This window comes from Coregonus clupeaformis, chromosome 17 (genome assembly GCF_020615455.1).
Source record: "Coregonus clupeaformis isolate EN_2021a chromosome 17, ASM2061545v1, whole genome shotgun sequence".
NCBI lineage: Eukaryota > Metazoa > Chordata > Actinopteri > Salmoniformes > Salmonidae > Coregonus > Coregonus clupeaformis.
Window position 1 is genome coordinate 40,658,501 of NC_059208.1, and position 21,398 is coordinate 40,679,898.

The 21,398-nt window shown below is 41.5% G+C and overlaps 1 protein-coding gene across 2 annotated transcripts in view; it reads left to right on the plus strand.

The window, feature by feature from the left end:
* Positions 1-14,106, plus strand: part of LOC121586397 (splicing factor, proline- and glutamine-rich) — a 28,618-nt gene extending 14,512 nt beyond the window's left edge. Inside the window, exons 10-12 of one of the 2 annotated variants that reach the window (XR_006003936.2) lie at positions 11,104-11,155; positions 11,666-11,757; positions 13,849-14,106. Coding sequence is in view for 1 of the 2 variants with exons in the window: in XM_041903043.2 (XP_041758977.1) it covers positions 305-418 (114 nt within the window). In the remaining variant the exon portion in view is untranslated. Of the gene's footprint in view, positions 1-304; positions 803-11,103; positions 11,156-11,665; positions 11,758-13,848 lie in introns of those variants that run through there. The other variant, XM_041903043.2, reaches the window with a different exon arrangement.
* The last annotated feature ends 7,292 nt before the right edge of the window (positions 14,107-21,398 follow it).

Sequence of the window (21,398 nt, forward strand, 5' to 3'; positions counted from 1 at the left end):
TGAGTGATGTAGCCCAGCCTTTGGCATGCACAGCAAACTACGGTAGGACATAACTAACGAAAACATTACCCTTTCTTCCTTCTCCGTATGTTACCTGTGGCACCTGTGGATCTGCGTATTGGAACTATTTCAACGAACGTTTCCCTTGGACATGTCTCCTGCTGTTTATTTTGTCATGGCTCTCAAACAAAACCAACTCTCTCTCTACCCCCTCTTACCTCTCCCCTGAATATGGACTTGAACTGCGTGCCATCGCACTGCCCTCTCCAATCTGCCTCCTTGGTATGGTTGTTGATCCCTATAGCGCAATGAGAGAAACTTCCCTCAGGGAGGCCGGGGGGGAATGGGTCCTACCAACCCAGGGTTTGGCAGGGTCCGGGAGGAGTTTGAAGGGCCTGCCAAGAAGCCCCGCTTTTAAATCTGTTCAGTGTCACTCATAGCAGCGTTTTTGTGTAGCTTCTCTGAACATCTTCACATTGAGTCATTGTTGTATTTAAGTTGAAAGTGTTCTTGCATTTTAGCCTGAAGACTCATTCATTTTATGGCAAGTTAGGTTTTTTCTTTTTGATTTTGTATTTGGAGTAGTGTGAAATTGATAAATTGGTCACCCTCAGTGATCACATAGCGCTATCCCACCTATGTATAACTTTCTTTCCAGTTGTATCGTGCTCTGTGACTCGTGTCGTAAATGGTGATAAATGTAAAAATTTCTCACCTTTCTATGGCTGTGTTTTGTGCCATTTAAGATTTGAACTAAAAACATGTAACTTTACAATAAAGACCTCATTTGGTTCTTTCCAAACCTTCTTAAAGTTTATTTTAACCCTATTTTGAGTTATCCTAAATAAGCCCAGCAAGAGTTGACGAGCGTTTTGTCCTAGTGATCATCTGTTAAATTGATCAATTATTGTCATATATATATTATATAGCATAACCTGGCTTTATGTTGGACGCCGGGGGTGAACAGCAACTTTATAATGTAAATGATCACCATGTGAACTAAATGGAACAACATATGCATACTGGGACAGTATTGATAAAGCAAAGAAAGTTGACATTTTAGAGCACAATTAGGCCTAGTAGAAATTGTACTTGTGGGGCCCAATTTTGACAACGGAAATAAGCAGTGCTGGTGTCAAACGCGACTAATGCTTCTTGAAGTGTTTGCTTATAAAAATTAAGGATTTTGTAATGCCCTTGGAAAGTCGCAGTTAAAATGCACTTTTCGGTGCAGATACTTCAGTGCAATTTTGCGACTTTTCATAAACAATTGTTTTTAAAGTATGACTATTTGTCTAGCCCTAATTGAAGTGATATGGTTTTTGACAACGGTGCTGTTTTTTTTTGCATTGACAAAAAGGGAGTATGTTGGACTCGTGTATTGTTCCCAAGTCGGCTACATATTATTGAACAGAGGTCGAAAGTCCTCTCTGATCACATTTAACGTCTCAAAGCAGCGCTTTATTCATCACGGTCTCTTGACATTGCATAATGCAACATGTTTCATTGGAATGTATGTATCATACACGGGAATGTATGAAAACGATCTAAGAATGTTACCCTAAATAATTCCAGTTCAAGCCACTGTCTGACAGATATTTTTAGGTCATAATTCAAATGGCCAAGTTATTACGAGAAACGGCAACTGTGAGGGAAACAGTAGCATGTGATTTTACCCTTCAAGCTATCGTAGAACTTTTCAGCCATCCACTTTGTACATTTTATTTATGGATCCTTCCCTGAATGTCTTTAGTCTCTTTCATAGCCTAAGCTCTGATAAACCAACAGTGATGTGAACTGATTCATTCCAGTGAGTACCACTGTCACTTTGAAGTTTCACATGAACAGATTGAACAACTAAGTCTGAAACCATCAGTGAAGCATTAAAGGGATAGTTTGGGGATTTGGCAATGAAACCCTTTATCTACTTTCCCAGAGTCTGATTAATTTATGCCTACCACATTTTATGTCCATTAAGAACAAAGTTAGAGGTAGTTTTGCGAGCTAGTGTTAGCTTAGTGCATAGACGAAGTTTTGAGGATGTTAGCTATACCTGAACTTCTAGTCCTTGCGCTAAGCTAGTTAGCGTTAGCTCGCAAAACTACCTCTAACTTTCTTCATACTGGATGCAGAGACATAAAATGGTAGCCACAAGTTTATCTGACTCTGGGAAAGTAGATGAAGGGCTTGATTGCTAAAACCCCAAGTTATCCCTTTAAGGATTAGGGCACATTGGTTAAAAACTGTCAATGTTATCTTTCACGCATTTATGAAGATGTTGAGATATGAAAAGGCCAGCCCTTTGCAACACATTTTCTTGATTTTTAAGACTGCTCGATTAGACCTCTAAATCTGTTTTCCAAGTGAGACTTAAAGGCGAAGCACACCAAAGGGTGGAAATGTCAGCGATGTAAAAAAATAAAATAAACAAACATCATAAATATATCATTACCTAGAAAGCTACAGAGAATTGAGAACATTTTCCCTGTAGGAATTTTTTTATTTATTGAAGATCAAACTTGTGCTCCTACGAGTTGTTTAAAAATGATCTCATCCATATTTTTTATACTGTGTACTTGAACTCAATAGGCTCTTTAGAATTTTGTCAATTTCAGACTCAACAATTACAGCACAAAGATTGATCATGGTTGTGCTCTATGTTACTCAAATGACTACAAACATTCAGTTTATCAAAACAGTTGACTAAACAAATCTGATTGGATACCTTGACAAAAGTAATGTAAACCATAAAACGTTCAATGTTGTTCCTGTATGTTTGTTTTGTGTACATTTCTTCTTTGACAGGTTTGGCCACCTTAAAGGTTGCAGTGTGTAAGGAGACATTTCTAAACCAAGAAATCCTAGGCCTAACTGAGTAGCACTTAATACAGTTTACTCCTGTGACTTGTCTTAGACAGACCAACCTGATGAAGACAGTCTTGCCTTAGTGAAGAGTTAGCCAATTTCAGTAATGTAACAGTATACCAGTTGGTGAAATGGTTGTTTTTGAATAACAGAACAGTAAATTGCAACCCACCGTGACTGAAATCGGAACTGACACCCCATCTAATATTCTAACTGGGTGTTGTTGCCAATGTATCTAGGTGATTTGGAAGACAATGAATGAAGCCAGTTTGCCAGAATGGCTGAATAACAAGAAGACTGATTTGGATCTGGCAGTTTCTCTTAGGGTGTATGTTTCTAGGTAAACTCTTTTAGTCAGCTCTTGCTGTACTACTCACCAAGTTGGTCAACTTGCCATACTAATGTTGACCGACAAGCAACTCGGTGGGATGTAGGCCTAGAAGTAGCAATATACTGGGAAAGAAAGATTGGACATCTTTTAAATGGAATTTCATCTTAATCTGTGGAGATCTTATGTTAACAAAAAAAGAGATTTGGGCTGCCTGTCTAAATGCAGCCATATCATACTCTGTTTGCAGATAGAATCACAGATCAGGAGACACTAGTGGTTAAAATAAATGTAGCTAGCTTTGTTTATATGCACCTGTAGTGGGAATGTAGACCACCCCTTAGTTATTTTTGTGTGTGTATATATATATATATGAGTTGTCCTGGTTTTGTGGATTATTGAAGTACTCTGAAATAGTTGTCAGACTTGTATAACCGATGGAAGTCTATGGTAGAACTTCCCCTTATTCCCCGTCACCCTTCAGCAGACTCAGGAGACCTGCGTACCTATAAGGAGCGAGAGGCTTGTCTTTGTCAAGTGTCTTGAGTGCATGGGCGTGCAGTAGCTGTGCAATAAAGTCCAACAGCCAGCCTGCCCCATTCCACAGTAAAGGCTCCAAGTAGAGGCTCCGGCAGTTGGTTACGTTGAGGATGAGTAGTTCTGCAGAAGTCAGTGGACAGTAGAGCCTGGACTTGTTTGCAGCGAGAGGTATGCTTACAGAGCCACTGAAAAGGTAAGTGTTCCTGTTAATGATTTGTTTAAATGCCAAACATTACTGCTCTACCTTCCTCTGTCACCTGACGTGATGTGACAATACAGGGGTTCTGGCATCACACTTCTGAAAAATGGAATCACAGTGCAGTACTTGTTCCTCCCTCTGTATGTGAACGTGTGGCAATGTGTGTTTTAGCGTGTGCAGTATCTGGTATTTTTCCTTCCATTTCTGACTGAAGCTGGTCTCTGTATGAAACAAACTGTATATAGACTGCTGTGTCACTGGCTCAACAATTAGTGTATGATGGCGTATACCCGCAACTCGACTTTGGTTCAGTTCAATCATCACAACTCCTTTTGCAGATACTCTTTCAAGCTGTAACGACAAATGCAATGGCCTCACGTATTGGCGGGGGGACTTTGTTGGCAAACGTTTTTTGACATTGAATTACTTTATTCCTTGGCACTGTAGAAGGGACTTGTAACCAATTGGTAGTCACAAGAATTCCCTTTTGGTTGTTGGTTGGGGTGCTTAATTGTTGATCATGACCTATTTCATGAAGTAATAGAGGAAGCAATTTGTGAAGCTTGTCCATTTGTCCAATGTTTGCCTAATATTAGAACATAATTTACTTTGCCTATATTGCCAACCTTCATACAGTAGCCTAAATCATGTAGACCTAGGCCAAAATGTTGCAGGTAAGGTGTATCGTAGTACTGGAGCACAGGACTCTAACTGAAGTTGGACTAGTTATTTGCAATACAGAAATGGTAGCTTTGACGCATACAATATTCAGCGCTTGACATTGGTTGGGTTTTTTTGTCTGGGGAAATGAGAATCATCATGGTGACCAATTGTTCATTTGGACTTGACGTGCTCTAAGTGGACTGGCTTTTTTGGGAGTCTACAATGCAACACTGGCAAGTGATATTTGTCCAGTCGATTCAATATTACGGCAAAGGTAAAACTCTAAGGACCCCTAACGAGTAATTGTCAGACTTGCCTTGTCCGAATACCCATACTAGCGTACTACATAAACTGCATACGATGTACTCCTCGTCACATACTATTTAGCATGTACCGTTTAGTAAAAAGTATGCAGTATGCCAGGGCCGCAACGCAGTAGTGGCTCCTGACTGGCTGAGTAGGTGGGGCGGGGCCGAGTGCTGGTGGATTTTTCCAGCCTGATAATAGCTCATATTCGATACATTTCTCTAAACTCTGAATAGAGTAGGAATGGAGTTATATGCCTACTCAGGATGGTTATAGGCAGACTATCACATTCAACCTATACCGTAGCACATTTTATCCTATTTTTAAAAAGGTCAAACAGAATTTGGTTCCATTTCAACATATTTATTAGTGAAACCAAAATGCTGTAACATATACTGAACAAAAATATAAACAACAATTTCAATGATTTTACTGAGTTACAGTTCATATAAGGAAAGCAGTCAGTTGAAATAAATGCATTAGGTGCTAATCTATGGATAGATTCATAGACTCACCCACTGGGGAGCCAGGCCCTGCCAATCACAATTAGTTTTTCCCCCACAAAAGGGGTCCTGGGCTGTCGTGGTTACACATGGTCTGCGATTGTGAGGCCGGTTGGACGTACTGCCAAATTCTCTAAAACGACGTTGGAGGCAACTTATGGTAGAGAAATGAACATTCAATTCTCTAGCAACAGCTCTGGTGGACATTCCTGCAGTCAACATGACAATTGCACACTCCCTCAACACTTGGGACATCTGTGGCATTGTGTTGTGTGATAAAACTGCACATTATAGTGGCCTTATACTGTCCCCAGATCATGCTGTTTAATCAGCTTCTTGATATGCCACACCTGTCAGGTGGATGGATTATCTTGGCAAAGGAGAAATTCTCTCTAACAGGGATGTAAACAAATTTGTGCACAAAACTTGAGAGAAATAAGCTTTTTGTGCGTCTGTAACATTTCTGGAATCTTTTATTTCAGCTCATGAAACATGGGACCAACACTTTACATGTTGCGTTTTATATTTTTGTTCAGTGTGTGTGTTTATATAAATTAAATCTAATAGCCTAGTGTACACACACCAGCTTTTCAAATGTTCAAATCAGAAGGCTATTGCACAAAAAAACGTGGACTACAAAAACTATTTTGCCTACATTTTAACATTGCTAAATATTCCCAATTTAAGTAGCCTAGTTTTGTTTGGATACTTAGAGAACTAGGGCTTATCACTCACAGTCCACCTGTTCCAATGCATTGTGGAAGTGTGCAATTCATTCTACTAGATGAAGAGCAGAAATGAGTATAACATCCTGGCATTTAAACCATACTCTATTTTTGAAAATTCACATGCTATAACACATTCTATTTCCGCGTACTTATAATGCGCCATGCGAGATTGCATTTCCTGCTATTTGTTGATTTCGGTAGCGCATCTCCATATCTAATTGATCAGCTGTTGTCAAAGCCAAAATGAGTATGACACTCGGCATTTAAAGTATGCTAGATTTTTTTTTTTTTATGTTATGTTGCTTACTATTAAACTTAATTTTTTTTACGTACTCAAGCTGCCTACTATTTAGGATGAAAGTATAGATATTCGGAAACGGCCACTGCATTCTCAATGCAGAAATACTGGGGATCAGTGAATTGTACTAGTATTTGTATTTTGGCTCTTTCAGTCATCTTTTCTGCCTGTTTTGTCACACACCAGTAGCCCAGTTATTTTGGTGGGACGTATATGTGATCAGCAATCTCAATTTCCAGATTTTCTTGGTTGTGCGGTTCATCATTATGGGATCTTACACGCTTTTTCAGTTGCTCCCCTAGGTAATTTAAGAAGGTTTTAGTTTGACTTAAGACTGTTTTGTTAGACCCATCTTATATTTATTTACTGTGAGATAGTAATGGGAATAGCAAACATGACCTTGTTGATTTTATTTTATACTTGACAACTGAGTTTAGGCTGGGAACAGCCTAACTTTTGTAGAATTTAACTTTGGTGTATTGCTAAGCTCAACTAGAACGTGTTAATCCACTGGGCTATTATTGGGCGGGTGGACAGTCAGGGGACTGGGTTTGGGTCTATCTGGGTAATTCACAACCTAGCTATGCATAAAGAACACTTGGTCACTTCACTTGAGACTGTAGTGTGGCAACTACCATACACAAGAAGGCATTGTTTCTCTTTCTCTCTCCTGTGCTTTGGAAAGATCTGTGGCAATGGCCAAAAATGGCAGCCTGTTTTTTTCCCTTGTGCATTTTAGGGCTGACTCCATTTAGTAGATTGTTTTGTCGATAGACCGTGTATGTCGACCGAGATTTCTTTAGTTGAGCAGTAGCAAAAATAAATAAAAGTTAATGGTGTACAAAGACACCTGTCTGATTTGCGCCCGTCTGAGTGGTCTAATCCATTGTGGAGGCCCCGTGGGGATGGCACAGTCCATCACTCTAAGACGTGCTACTGAAATTGTATGTGGTTAAGGACAATGGTGCAACACAAAAAATATTTAATAACAAATGCGCTTTCTCCCTCGTTTGATAGTGGTCGCTGTCCGCGGTTTGGAAATATCAGTGCGCTGTTCAATTACCGCCTTTTCCAAGACCATGTTGCTATGTGCATAATCGAAAAGTTAAACAACATATTAGTGTTGAGAAAAATGCAATGGAGGCAGCAACGGAGTTAGGATATGAGAAAACAGCCCTTGCCTTGTCTATAAAATGTGAGGAGAGTAAACCAACTTAATTAGGTCTATAATCAATAGCCTAACTGTTAAATGTGCCTGGCTTTATAAATCATCCATTAACAGTGGCTTGCGAAAGTTTTCACCCCCTTTGGCATTTTTCCTATTTTGTTGCCTTACAACCTGGAATTAAAATGGATTTGGGGGGGGGGGGGTTGTATCATTTGATTTACACAACATGCCTACCATTTTGAAGATGCAAAATATTTTTTATTGTGAAACAAACAACAAATGACAAAAAAACGGAACTTGAGCGTGCATAACTATTCACCCCCCCCAAAGTCAATACTTTGTAGAGCTACCTTTTGCAGCAATTACAGCTGCAAATCTCTTGGGGTATGTCTCTATAAGCTTGGCACATCTAGCCACTGGGATTTTTGCCCGTTCTTCAAGGCAAAACTGCTCCAGCTCCTTCAAGTTGGATGGGTTCCGCTGGTGTACAGCAATCTTTAAGTCATACCACAGATTCTCAATTGGATTGACATCTGGGCTTTGACTAGGCCATTCCAAGATATTTAAATGTTTTCCCCTTAAACCACTCGAGTGTTGCTTTAGCAGTATGCTTCGGGTCATTGTCCTGCTGGAAGGTGAACCTCCGTCCGTCTCAAATCTCTGGAAGACTGCACAAATACAGAATTTCCCTGTATTTAGCGCCATCCATCATTCCTTCAATTCTGACCAGTTTCCCAGTCCCTGCCTATGAGAAAAACATCCCCACAGCATGATGCTGCCACCACCATGCTTCACTGTGGGGATGGTGTTCTCTGGGTGATGAGAGGTGTTGGGTTTGCGCCAGACATTGCATTTTTCTTGATGGCCAGAAAGCTCAATTTTGGTCTCATCTGACCAGAGTACCTTCTTCCATATGTTTAGGGAGTCTCCCACATGCCTTTTGGCGAACACCAAACGTGTTTGCTTATTTTTTTCTGGCCACTCTTCCGTAAAGTCCAGCTCTGTGGAGTGTACGGTTTAAAGTGGTCCTATGGACAGATACTCCAACCTCCGCTGTGGAGCTTTGCAGCTCATTCAGGGTTATCTTTGGTATCTTTGTTGCCTCTGATTAATGCCCTCCTTGCCTGGTCTGTGAGTTTTGGTAGGTGGCCCTCTCTTGGCAGGTTTGTTGTGGTGACATATTCTTTCCAATATTTAATAATGGATTTAATGGTGCTCCGTGGGATGTTCAAAGTTTTGGATATTTTTTTTATAACCCAACCCTGATCTGTACTTCTCCACAACTTTGTCCCTGACCTGTTTGGAGAGCTCCTTGGTCTTCATGGTGCCTCTTGCTTGGTGTTGCAGACTCTGGGGCCTTTCAGAACAGGTGTGTATATATATATATATATTGAGATCATGTGACAGATCATGTGACACTTAGATTGCACACATGTGGACTTTATTTAACAAATTATGTGACTTCTGAAGGTAATTGGTTGCACCAGATCTTATTTAGGGGCTTCATAGCAAGGGGGGTGAATACATATGCACGCACCACTATTCCGTTATTTATTTTGTAGATTTTTTTGAAATAAGTTATTTTTTTCATTTAACTTTTTTGTGTATGTCCATTATAATCCTTGAATAATTAGCCTAAATAATAAATAAACTGTTCTATTTCGGCAATTGCATTCACAAATGCATGCGACTGTTTTTAGTATTTTGCTGTAATAAAGGATTTACAAAACAATTAAAATAAACGTTACAACATACTTTCTGGTATGCATATTTGTTTAGTGTTTACATTTTTCCAAACGGTCAAACTATATTGTAATCTAACCGCACCTGTTTGGCACACACAATATGCACGCAGCGCTTGCTCGTTAAATTCCTTTTCTTGATCTCCAGTATTTTCCACAACTAGTCAAATTTATTCCACACATCTGACTTCCCCTTTACCTCCTGTGCAACCAGTAAACATTCATGTTTTGAGTTAGTCACGTCCTCTGCATCCATTTTGCTGTTACGATGTTTGGCTTTTCTAACCAATTTATTGATGTGATTCTGATATGCTATAGGTCAGGCCCCATTGGTCACGTGCATGCGATGCATAGGCCTACATGGGGCACGTAAAGAGAGCAAGGGTTGAGGGAATAGTGAATGTTTTTCCAAAAAATTTGGGTAACAGAACCTCTCATTCAGAAACGGCTGTAATTATGTTGCAGCTTCAGCAACACGGACAGCGCGATAAACACTGTTCTGTGGTGGTCGCTGCAGCATAGAGGAGGAGACAACGGGTGCTAGTCACACAGTCACGCACTGTCTTTATTTATTTTTACACAGCACAGCAAGTCTGAGCCCCGCCTGACACAATCAAATCAATTGTCGGACTCCCTCTAGTCATTTGCCTTAATTATTTAATCAAACAGTGCGCTTAAAGCATCAGACAAGCTCAGTGCATATAGTTTATTTGATTAAAACACATAGGATGTCTATACATGGTTTTTAAAATGTTGACCAATCGATTGGTCGAAGGAACACACTATTCTCGGTCGACCAGGTTTTTTTTGTCGGGGACAGTCCTATTGCATTTCATGCTTCAAAGTATCATCAATCCTCCTGTCTTATATCAGTCACATTCTCAAGCCAGTGACCAGCCAGCCAATCGTAAAGGGTTCAGTTCACAAGGACTGTGCCAACCACCTTGGTGTAGCAGCTTGTATATAAAAAGTGTCTCATGCAGCAAACTTAGTGTTGGTAGTCTTGGACTAAGCGTCTTGTGTAGAGAACTACCATGAGCAGTGAAATCAGCCCTAGGGCTGTCGAGTGTGTCTGTCTGCACTGTGATCCATTTCCACTCGGGAGTCTCCTCTTTGAGTGGCCAGTCTGCTTCTCTCTAGCCCCTTCAGAGTGTGATGCCAGAACTACCCTCCAGGGCCTCTTCTGGAAGGGCAATGCCTTTTCCAAACTTGTTCTGCAAGACCGACGTCGCAAATGCCGGTCATGATGTATAAGGTGAAAGCGTCTTCATAGGTGCAACTCCTGACGTTTTGGGGGTTTGCTATAATACTTTTTCAGTGTCAACCAAGTCAAGCTTACCTTGCTTTGTAACTGTTTTCAGTCCTCACATTTTTGCATGATTGGTGTCATGGCTCTTATGCATTTGCCTGTTCCCTCGGGAGTTACAATTTTTTTTGCTATAAAGTGACGTAGCCTACATACCTACTACTGTGTCAAAATTCACCCGTATTATTGGGTTTGCTTTATAATTTACTTTTTTAAGATGTATGTAATGTCTTACATTAATTGGCACAAGTTCTTTACTTTAACATTTTATACAATCTGTCATTTACATCTAGTGCATGCATTTACTGTAGTTTTTTGTAATTTAAATTCCAAAAAGCCTAATGCACTGTATTTTAAACTTTCAAGTAGTTTAGCCCTCATATCCACAGTTATTTGTGTCTTAGGATCACTTACCTAAGTTCCTAGCTTCGAGCTCATTGTTTCTCTCTCACTGCAGGGGCCTCGAGTGATTGTAGGAGACTGAGGAGCTGTTCCTGGTCTAACATATGGTAAGCTACCTACAGAGATGGAAGCCTTTTAGTCATTGCACCAAAGGGCAAACACTAGTCTGAATTGATGTAATGTTGCAGAGACATTGTTTACCTTTTTGAAGCCTTTATCTTAAGTGCTCATATTAAACAAATATGGTTTGAGTATCTGTCCATAGGACCACTTTAAACCCCCCAAAATTGTAAAGTGGTTATCCCACTGGCTATAGGGTGAACGCACCAATTGGTGAGTCGCTCTGGATAAGAGCGTCTGCTAAATGACGTAAATGTGCCCTTGAGCAAGGCACTTAACCCTAATTGCTCCTGTAAGTCGCTCTGGATAAGAGCGTCTGCTAAATGACTAAAATGTAAATGTAAAATGTAAATGAAATATTTGTCAATATATATATTGAGTGTCAATATATATATTTTTTGGGGGGGTGTACACGCAGACCCCTCTGATTTTTGACAATGTCGCTTCATTCTTAGTGGAAGTTGTTGACTTATGTTTTTTTTCTTTTGTTGTTGCAGGTTAACTGAAGAGACTGATGTCTGTACAAAGCCTCTGGTCCAGCCTAAAACAAGGATGTGGTCTATCCTAAAGCAAGGAAATGGATCTGCAGGTTGGTTGAACTATTCTCAAACACGTTTTGACCGCTGGGTGGTGCAGCGCCGTCCGGGGTAGGGGAGGGTTTGGCCGGTGGGGCTTTCCTTGGCTCATCGTGCTCTAGCGACTCCTTGTGACAAGCGGACTCCGGTTGTCAGTCGAACAGTTTTTCCTCCCACACATTGGTGCGGCTGACATCCGGGTTAAGCGAGCAGTGTGGTAAGAAGTAGGCGGCCAGGGTCATGTCTCGGAGGACGCATGACTCGACCTTTGCCTCATCCGAGCCCATTGAGAAGTTGCAGAGATGAGCCAAGGGACGTAATTCGGGGAGAAAACAGTGTTTAAAAAAACGCTTGTAGCCATACCAGCCAGGGTCGGGCCTGGTTAGTACTGGGACGGGAGACCGCCTGGGAAAACCAGGTGCCGTAAGCTAAAAAAATATACAGTGGGGAGAACAAGTATTTGATACACTGACAATTTTGCAGGTTTTCCTACTTACAAAGCATGTAGAGGTCTGTAATTTTTATCATAGGTACACTTCAACTGTGAGAGGTGGAATCTAAAACAAAAATCCAGAAAATCACATTGTATGATTTTAAGTAATTCATTTGCATTTTATTGCATGACATAAGTATTTGATCACCTACCAACCAGTAAGAATTCCGGCTCTCACAGACCTGTTAGTTTTCTTTAAGAAGCCCTCCTGTTCTCCACTCATTACCTGTATTAACTGCACCTGATTGAACTCGTTACCTGTAAAAAAGACTCCAACCTCTCCACAATGGCCAAGACCAGAGAGCTGTGTAAGGACATCAGGGATAAAATTGTAGACCTGCACAAGGCTGGGATGGGCTACAGGACAATAGGCAAGCAGCTTGGTGAGAAGGCAACAACTGTTGGCGCAATTGTTAGAAAATGGAAGAAGTTCAAGATGACGGTCAATCACCCTCGGTCTGGGGCTCCATGCAAGATCTCACCTCGTGTGGCGTCAATGATCATGAGGAAGGTGAGGGATCAGCCTAGAACTACATGGCAGGACCTGGTCAATGACCTGAAGAGAGCTGGGACCACAGTCTCAAAGAAAACCATTAGTAACACACTACGCTGTCATGGATTAAAATCCTGCAGCGCACGCAAGGTCCCCCTGCTCAAGCCAGCGCATGTCCAGCCCCGTCTGAAGTTTGCCAATGACCATCTGGATGATCCAGAGGAGGAATGGGAGAATGTCATGTGGTCTGATGAGACAAAAATTGAGCTTTTTGGTCTAAACTCCACTCACCGTGTTTGGAGGAAGAAGAAGGATGAGTACAACCCCAACAACACCATCCCAACCATGGAGGTGAAAACATCATTCTTTGGGGATGCTTTTCTGCAAAGGGGACAGGACGACTGCACCGTATTGAGGGGAGGATGGATGGGGCCATGTATCACGAGATCTTGGCCAACAACCTCCTTCCCTCAGTAAGAGCATTGAAGATGGGTCGTGGCTGGGTCTTCCAGCATGACAATGACCCGAAACACACAGCCAGGGCAACTAAGGAGTGGCTCCGTAAGAAGCATCTCAAGGTCCTGGAGTGGCCTAGCCAGTCTCCAGACCTGAACCCAATAGAAAATATTTGGAGGGAGCTGAAAGTCCGTATTGCCCAGCGACAGCCCCGAAACCTGAAGGATCTGGAGAAGGTCTGTATCGAGGAGTGGGCCCGAAATCCTACAGGAAACGTATGATTTCTGTAATTGCAAACAAAGGTTTCTGTACCAAATATTAAGTTCTGCTTTTCTGATGTATCAAATACTTATGTCATGCAATAAAATGCAAATGAATTACTTAAAACTCATACAATGTGATTTTCTGGATTTTTGTTTTAGATTCCGTCTCTCACAGTTGAAGTGTAGCTATGATAAAAATTACAGACCTCTACATGCTTTGTAAGTAGGAAAACCTGCAAAATCGGCAGTGTATCAAATACTTGTTCTCCCCACTGTATATACAAAATAAAAAAGGGTGTTTGCTCTGTTATTCCTTGATTTCATGTTTGTCGATTAATTTCCAATGGATGACATTATTTGTAGCGGCTCTTTCCATTTTTTGTATTTTGTCTCCCCTAAGAGCTGGACAGAAGGGAATTCTGATGTCGCACCAGGATCCAACCAGCAGAAAAGCTAGAAGTTCAACAGGAGATGTGTTTCTACACACAATATTGTAATAAAAGGTTAAACTTGGAGATATGTCTAGTTTTGTTTTGAATAAATCTAATTTTTTATAGTGCATCTCTAGAGATCTATGATTACTATCCACATTGATGTTTTGTGCATAGTGGAGCTTGTTAAATTACCATAATTAAAAAGTGTCATAATGTAAAATATAGTACTGCCTCTGGTTTTCACCTTACTTGCCTTATTCAACAATTGAATAGAACTGATTTAACTTACATTTGCAGGTTTTACATGAAAATCCACCTACCATTATCAATAAGTGTGATAGTTAACATGTTTATAGTTCTGTCATGAATAGATTTTGGTAGACCTATTTAGCTTGTTCTGACTAAGGCATGGTGATCCCTGTCTACCAGTATATATCAAAGCTTTTAAACTCACTGAACCACACATGCCTATTCTGACCTGTCTCAGAAGCCTCTTGTCCAGTTACAATTAAGGGCGAGGTGCAACGTTTCCCTATGCTGGATCACTCTTGTATCCTGTAGGTTGGCTGTCAATGCTGGAGATGGTCCAGCCAAAGAGGCACCATGCTGGAAGCTGAAACCGAGGGAACAGAAGGCAGGGAGAATGTGGGTCAGTTTTGTCTGATCTGCATTGCACCCTGGCACTAGTCTCCTCTGTAAGGCTGTAGTTAGTTGGGCAGAAACTCTACCCCAACATTTCCCCAAAGCCCATGCTCTAGAAATGATTTGAACATAATCATTTAGAGTAGACATTTCATGATGACCGAAGAAATTTTATCAGTATATCTCGTAAAGACTGTATTCCTGTTCTGATGTAATTGTTGCTTTCCTAAAGATCAACTGAAGACTAAAAGCAGGAAAAACTAAGTGTTAACATGGGGCATATACAGTGTATTCGGAAAGTATTCAGACCCCTTGACCTTTTCCACATTTTGTTACGTTACAGCCTTATTCTAAAATGGATGAAATTGTTAGTTTTTTTTCCTCTCAATCTACACACAATACCCCATAATGACGGAGCAAAAACAGGTTGTTAGATAAATAAATAAAAAATGTATTAGAAATAAACTGAAATATTACATTTACATAAGTATTCAGACCCTTTAATCAGTACTTTGTTGAAGCACCTTTTGGCAGCGATTACAGCCTCGAGTCTTGGTATGACGCTACAAGCTTGGCACACCTGTATTTGGGGAGTTTCTCCCGTTCTCTGCAGATCCTCTCAAGCTCTGTTAGGTTGGATGGGGAGCGTCGCTGCACAACTATTTTCAGGTCTCCAGAGATGTTTGATCAGACTCTGGCTGGACCACTCAAGGACATTCAGAGACTTGTCCCGAAGTCACTCCTGCGTTGTCTTGGCTGTGTGCTTAGGGTCGTTGTCCTATTGGAAGGTGAACCTCCACCCCAGTCTGAGGTCCTGAGCGGGTTTTCTCCCAGGATCTCTCTGTACTTTTCTCCGTTGATCTTTCCCTCGATCCTGACTAGTCTCCTTGTCCCTGCCGCTGAAAAACATCCCCACGGCATGATGCTACCACCACGCTTCACCATAGGGATGATGCCAGGTTTACTCCAGACGTGATGCTTGGCATTCAGGCTAAATAGTTCAATCTTGGTTTCAGCAGACCAGAGAATATTGTTTCTCATTCCCTGAGAGTCTTTAGGTGCCTTTTGGCAAACTCCAAGCGGGTGGTCATGTGCCTTTTACTGAGGAGTGGCTTCCGTCTGGCCACTCTACTATAAAGGCCTGATTGGTGGAGTGCTGCAGAGATGGTTGTCCTTCTGAAAGGTTCTCCCATCTCCACAGAGGAACTCTGGAGCTTTTTCAGAATGACCATCGGGTTCTTGGTCACCTCCCTGACCAAGGCCCTTCTCCCCCGATTGCTCACTTTGGCCGGGTGGCCAGCTCTCGGAAGAGGCTTGGTGGTTCCAAACTTCTTCCATTTAAGAATGATGGAGGCCACAGTGTTCTTGGGTACCTTCAATGCTGCAGTAATGTTTGGGTACCCTTCCCCAGATCTGTGCCTTGACACAATCATGTCTCAGAGCTCTACGGACAATTCCTTCGACCTCATGGCTTGGTTTTTGCTCTGACATTCACTGTCAACTGTGGGACCTTATATAGACAGATGTGTGCCTTTCCAAATCATGTCGAATCAATTGAATTGACCACAGGTGGACTCCGAAGTTGTAGAAACAGCTCAAGGATGATCAATGGAAACAGGGTGCACCTGAGCTCAATTTCGAGTCTCATAGCTAAGGGTCTGAATACTTATGTAAATAATGTATTTGTTTATTTTTAATACATTTGCAAACATTTCTAAACTTTTTTTCGCTTTGTCATGGGGTATTGTGTGTAGATTGAGGATTTTTGTATTTAATCCATTTTAGAATAAGGCTGTAACCTTAAAAAAAGTGAAGGACTGAATACTTTCCGAATGCACTGTATGACCATTAATTTAAAGGACCTAAAAGCATTGGTTTAGGACTCTTGTTCAGATTCAACATGAAGCAGACTGTTAATTAGTCCTTGCTCCGACTTGAAGGCTTCCAAATTTCTCAAATCCAAACATCAAGAATGAAACTTGAAAAATAAATATTTGTATTCCATTCTGCCCTGCAGTTTTTGACTACTTTCAAGACTTTGTAAAATAAATAGAGAAGAAGTATGGCCCACACACACACACACTATTGCTCCACAAACCTTTTGTTACCCTAATAAGTACAAAGTGTTAACAGTGGATCATCAGATCCTTCTGCAGCCCAGGACCCAAGTGATGTGTGTTTTTGTGAATATTAATAAATGCAGCTTTGGAATGGTGTTAGGGTGAGGGATTGATGAGAGTCCATTACAAACCCTGATTGCTAAATCTGTAACAGCGATAATAGGATATATTGAAGTCAACCTACATGTCATTACCATTAGGTCCAATGCCCCTGCCTGTTCCCTGCTACCCGTGTAAGTTGACCTCTGGAAGAAGGAAAAGGGGAGAGGGTATAAAGTAGGTGGCGTCCACCTGGCCTGCCTCATCGATGCATCTTTAATGGACATTAATAATTGATCAGCCTCACCTGGCTGCATGCACCCCCAGGGGCGCCAGTGCACACACTGAGACGGGTTTGTGCAGTCTGCTGTTTCTGGGGGAGACATGAGCACCGCCGGAGCCAATCCTGGCCTCAGCCTGGACAGCGGTGGGCTATGGCACCAGAGAGCAATGCAGAGAAGCAGAGCTCTAGTCCGAACCTACCTCCAGTCCAACTCTGTGCTCCCTCTGCCTCAGCCCAATGGGACATGGCAAAGGGACACTGTCCGACTGCCTTCCCTAGCTGCCTTCAAAGCCTCGCACAGGCAGACCACCACGACTCCACTCAGGTAAGCGGATACTCATATTTCTAGGACCAGCCTGGGGCCCATGCAACCAGTAGAGGCTTGGCTGCTGAATGCATTGTTCTTAATTGCGTAAGTGTTTGCAAATCAGATATAATGGAGGAACTCTTTATAAATGAGTTTTGTGCTGTATTCTCATTGGTGCAATGTTCAAAATATACATTGTGTAAGAATCCTTTGCAATAAACTGTTGCCTTTATCAGGATATATTTCAGATACAATGATTCATAATACAGTATCATTATCATACAGTGAATTGATTAGATAATGAGGAAAGGAAAGATGATTATTTCCTGATTTGTCTGGAAATTGTATATAATTGCCCCAACTTAACTTCTGTTGGCAAATTGTATAGTTCCCAACAATTAAGTATCAAATTAGGTACTAAATACACTACATGCTTTGACAACAGAAATCTTCCTCTATAAATCTCAGGTGTAAGAGGATATATTTATGTTTGGGACACTGTGTAACTACAACGTAGTGCAAGAACAATGCTGAGTTTGTGTGTCTTGGAGGATAGGAGGAGAAACCTGAGTGAGGCACTAAAACACCTCACGAATGGAAACACCCCTGACACCCCACCGCTGCAGTCAGATAATGGCCTCATCTCTAGAGTGCAGGTTTTGAATAACTAAAAAACGATTAAATTCAACTCCTGCCAAAGGAAGCGGTTGACCAGTGATACATTCATACTGTACATCTGTGATCTTCATTGAGGAAATACAGTATTGAGTCTCGAGATAGACAGAGTAGGACTAAAATGCTTGCTTGAACGCAATTGGTTTGTTTCTGTTTAGGCCCTTGATACACAAATGATTACAGGATGTTTAAAGTGTCAACATTTCATACTGTTTCACATTTTACACTTGAATGTATAGTTTTACAGTATGTTTTACTAATGTTATTTGCCCCTAGTTGCTGATCAGTGTTTATCTTTGCCCCTGTCCCACCTCCACCTGTCTGACTCCTCTCCTCACAGCATCAGCGAGCCCTCCCTCTTCACCCCGGGAGAACGAGCCATGTTCGAGAGGTTTTCCCCTAACCGCCACCCCCCTCTGCGGAAACGACCTCTGCCTCTCTGCAAGTCCTGTGACTCAATAGTAGGAAAGAACCTGAGCCAGAGCAGCAGAACAGTGTACAACCACTTCTCCTACCCCATCAGACCCAACCCAAAGCTGGGGAAGCCCAGATCACAAAGCCTGACCCTGACCACGGAGCAAGGCAAGCTCCGTCCTCCGGTGATGCAGCACTGCCAGTCGTCACACAGAGAGGGTCTAACAGTGAGAGGAAAGCCCTGCCTGAGCCTCCCCAGCCAACCTTTGCCTCCCGCCGCTTTTATGCCAGCACGCACACAGCTTCACATATTCTTGCCCACGGAAGGAGTTGGAGTGAGGGAGGAGGGGGACAGTGAATCTGTGGATGAAGGGTTTATGGACGAGCTGGATAGTAAGATCACTTCCCTAAAACTCCAGCAGGGGAAGGCCAAGATTCACACAACCTGATTAGGCCTCTTGAAAAATAAAGTGATTTTCCACAACCAACTAAGCAAGTTGACTGCGTTTCATGTTTAGGAACAGGTCATAATTGAGGACTTCTCAGTTATGCAAGCCACTTTGTATGGTGTGTTACAAATCTTCTTACCCTGATAATACTGTAGGTTTAAAAGGCTCCAAATTAGTGTGATGGGATCACTAGTCCTTTTTTTGTGAAATGGTATTTGTAGGCTCAGAATAGAGGGGTTCTAAAAGTGCATGAAGCCCTCCACTGGTAATTTGTCACAGAAGAATAAATAAATCCAACCACTTCTAAGTTTTTTTATGTGCAGTACCTGTAAATACTTGTTAATTCTGCATATTCCTTCAATATGTAAGATTTCCTGATGTTCAATGGCCGTTTCAATAAATGATATACCCATTTGTTCTTAGAGAATATAACATACAGTGCCTGTAGAAAGTCGACACCCCACTGAACTTTAAAAAAAACATTTTGCTGCCTTAAAATTAAATCTAAAAGGGGATTTAATTCAATGTTTTTCCTACACATCTACACAACCTACTCCACATTTTCAAAGTGAAAGAAAGTTATAGAAAAAAAAATCTGTCAGGATCAGGTAAAATGTTAGAGGTAAATCTGCCTCAAGTCTTCTGAAAACCTAACTCTGGGATATTTTTCAGCGGGACAATTGCAAAATTTGAATGCCAAGGATACACCAGAATGGCTTTCCGAGAGATGTTGAGTGTTCCTGAGTGGTCTAGTCTCAGTCCTGACTTGAATTTCCTTGAAAATCAGAGACAAGGTTTGAATATTGCTGTCCATCAATGATTCCTAACTAAATTCAATGAGCTTGAGCAATTTTGACAAAAACAATGGATAAGTTGCCCTAAGTTGTGCAAAGTTGGTAGAATCTTAATGAAAATGATTCAAAGGTGCTTCCTCCAATAATTAACTCAGGGGGATGGATATTTATCAAATTATGACATTTCCATTATTTAATTATTTTCTTAATTTTGAAAATGTTCTATAAAAATGTGGAGGATGTGTAGATCTGTAGGGGAAAAAATCTAATTGAATCCCTTTTTATCTTCTACAGTGCATTCGGAAAGTATTCAGACCCTTCACTTTTTCCACATTTTGTTACATTACATCCTTATTCTAAAATTGATAATATAGTTTTTCCCCCTCAATCTACACACAATACCCCATAATGACAAAGCAAAAACAGTTTTTTAGAAATGTTTGCTAAATTATTACATATAAAAAACAGAAATATACATTTACATAAGTATTCAGACCCTTTACTCAGTGCTTTGTTGAAGCACCTTTGGCAGCAAATACAGCCTCGTCTTCTTGGGTATGACACTACACACCTGTATTTGGGGAGTTTCTCCAATTCTTCTCTGCAGATACTCTCAAGCTCTGTCAGGTTGGATGGGGAGCTTTACTGCACAGCTATTTTCGGGTCGCTCCAGAGATGTTCGATCGGTTTTAAGTCTGGGCTCTGGCTGGGCCACTCAAGGACATTCAGAGACTTGTCCCGAAGCCACTCCTGCGTTGTCCTGTTGGAAGGTGAACCGTCGCCCCATTCTGAGGTCCTGAGTGCTCTGGAGCAGGTTTTCATCAAGGATCTCTCCTGACTTTGCTCCGTTCATCTTTCCCTCGATCCTGACTAGTCTCCCAGTCCCTGCTGCTGAAAAACATCCCCACAGTATGATGCTGCCACCACCATGCTTCACCATGGGGATGGCATTGGCCAGGTGATGAGCGGTGTCTGGTTTCCTCCAGACGTGACGCTTTGCATTCAGGCCAAAGAATTCTATCTTGGTTTCTCATGATCCTAGTCCTTTAGGTGCCTTTTAATGAGGAGTGGCTTCCGTCTGGCCTTTCTATCATAAAGGCCTGATTGGTGGAGTGCTGCAGAGATGGTTGTCCTTCTGGAAGGTTCTCCCATCCCCACAGAGGAACTCTGGAGCTCTGTCAGAGTGACATCGGGTTCTTGGTCACCTCCCTGACCAAGGCCCTTCTCCCCCGATTGCTCAGTTTGGCCGGGTGACCAGTTCTAGGAAGAGTCTTGGTGGTTCTAAAATTCTTCCATTTAAGAATGATGGAGGCCACTGTGTTCTTGGGGACCTTCAATGCTGCAGACATTTTTTGGTACACTTCCCCAGATCTGTGCCTTGACACAATCCTGTCTATGAGCTCAATGGACAATTCCTTCGAACTCATGGCTTCGTTTTTGCTCTGACATGCACTGTCAACTGTGGGACCTTTATATAGACAGGTGCGTGCCATTCCAAATCATGTCCAATCAATTGAATTTACCACAGGTGGACTCCAATCAAGTTGTAGAAACATTTCAAGGATGATCAATGGAAACAGGATGCACCTGAGCTCAATTTCGAGTCCCATAGCAAAGGGTCTGAATACTTATGGAAATACGTATTTGTTTTATCTTTTATAAATGTGCAAAAATGTCTAACAATCTGTTTTTCGCTTTGTCATTATGGGGTATTGTGTGTAGATTGTTGAGGGGGAAAAGATTATTTAATCAATTTTAGAATAAGGCTGTAACATAACAAAATGTCAAGGGGT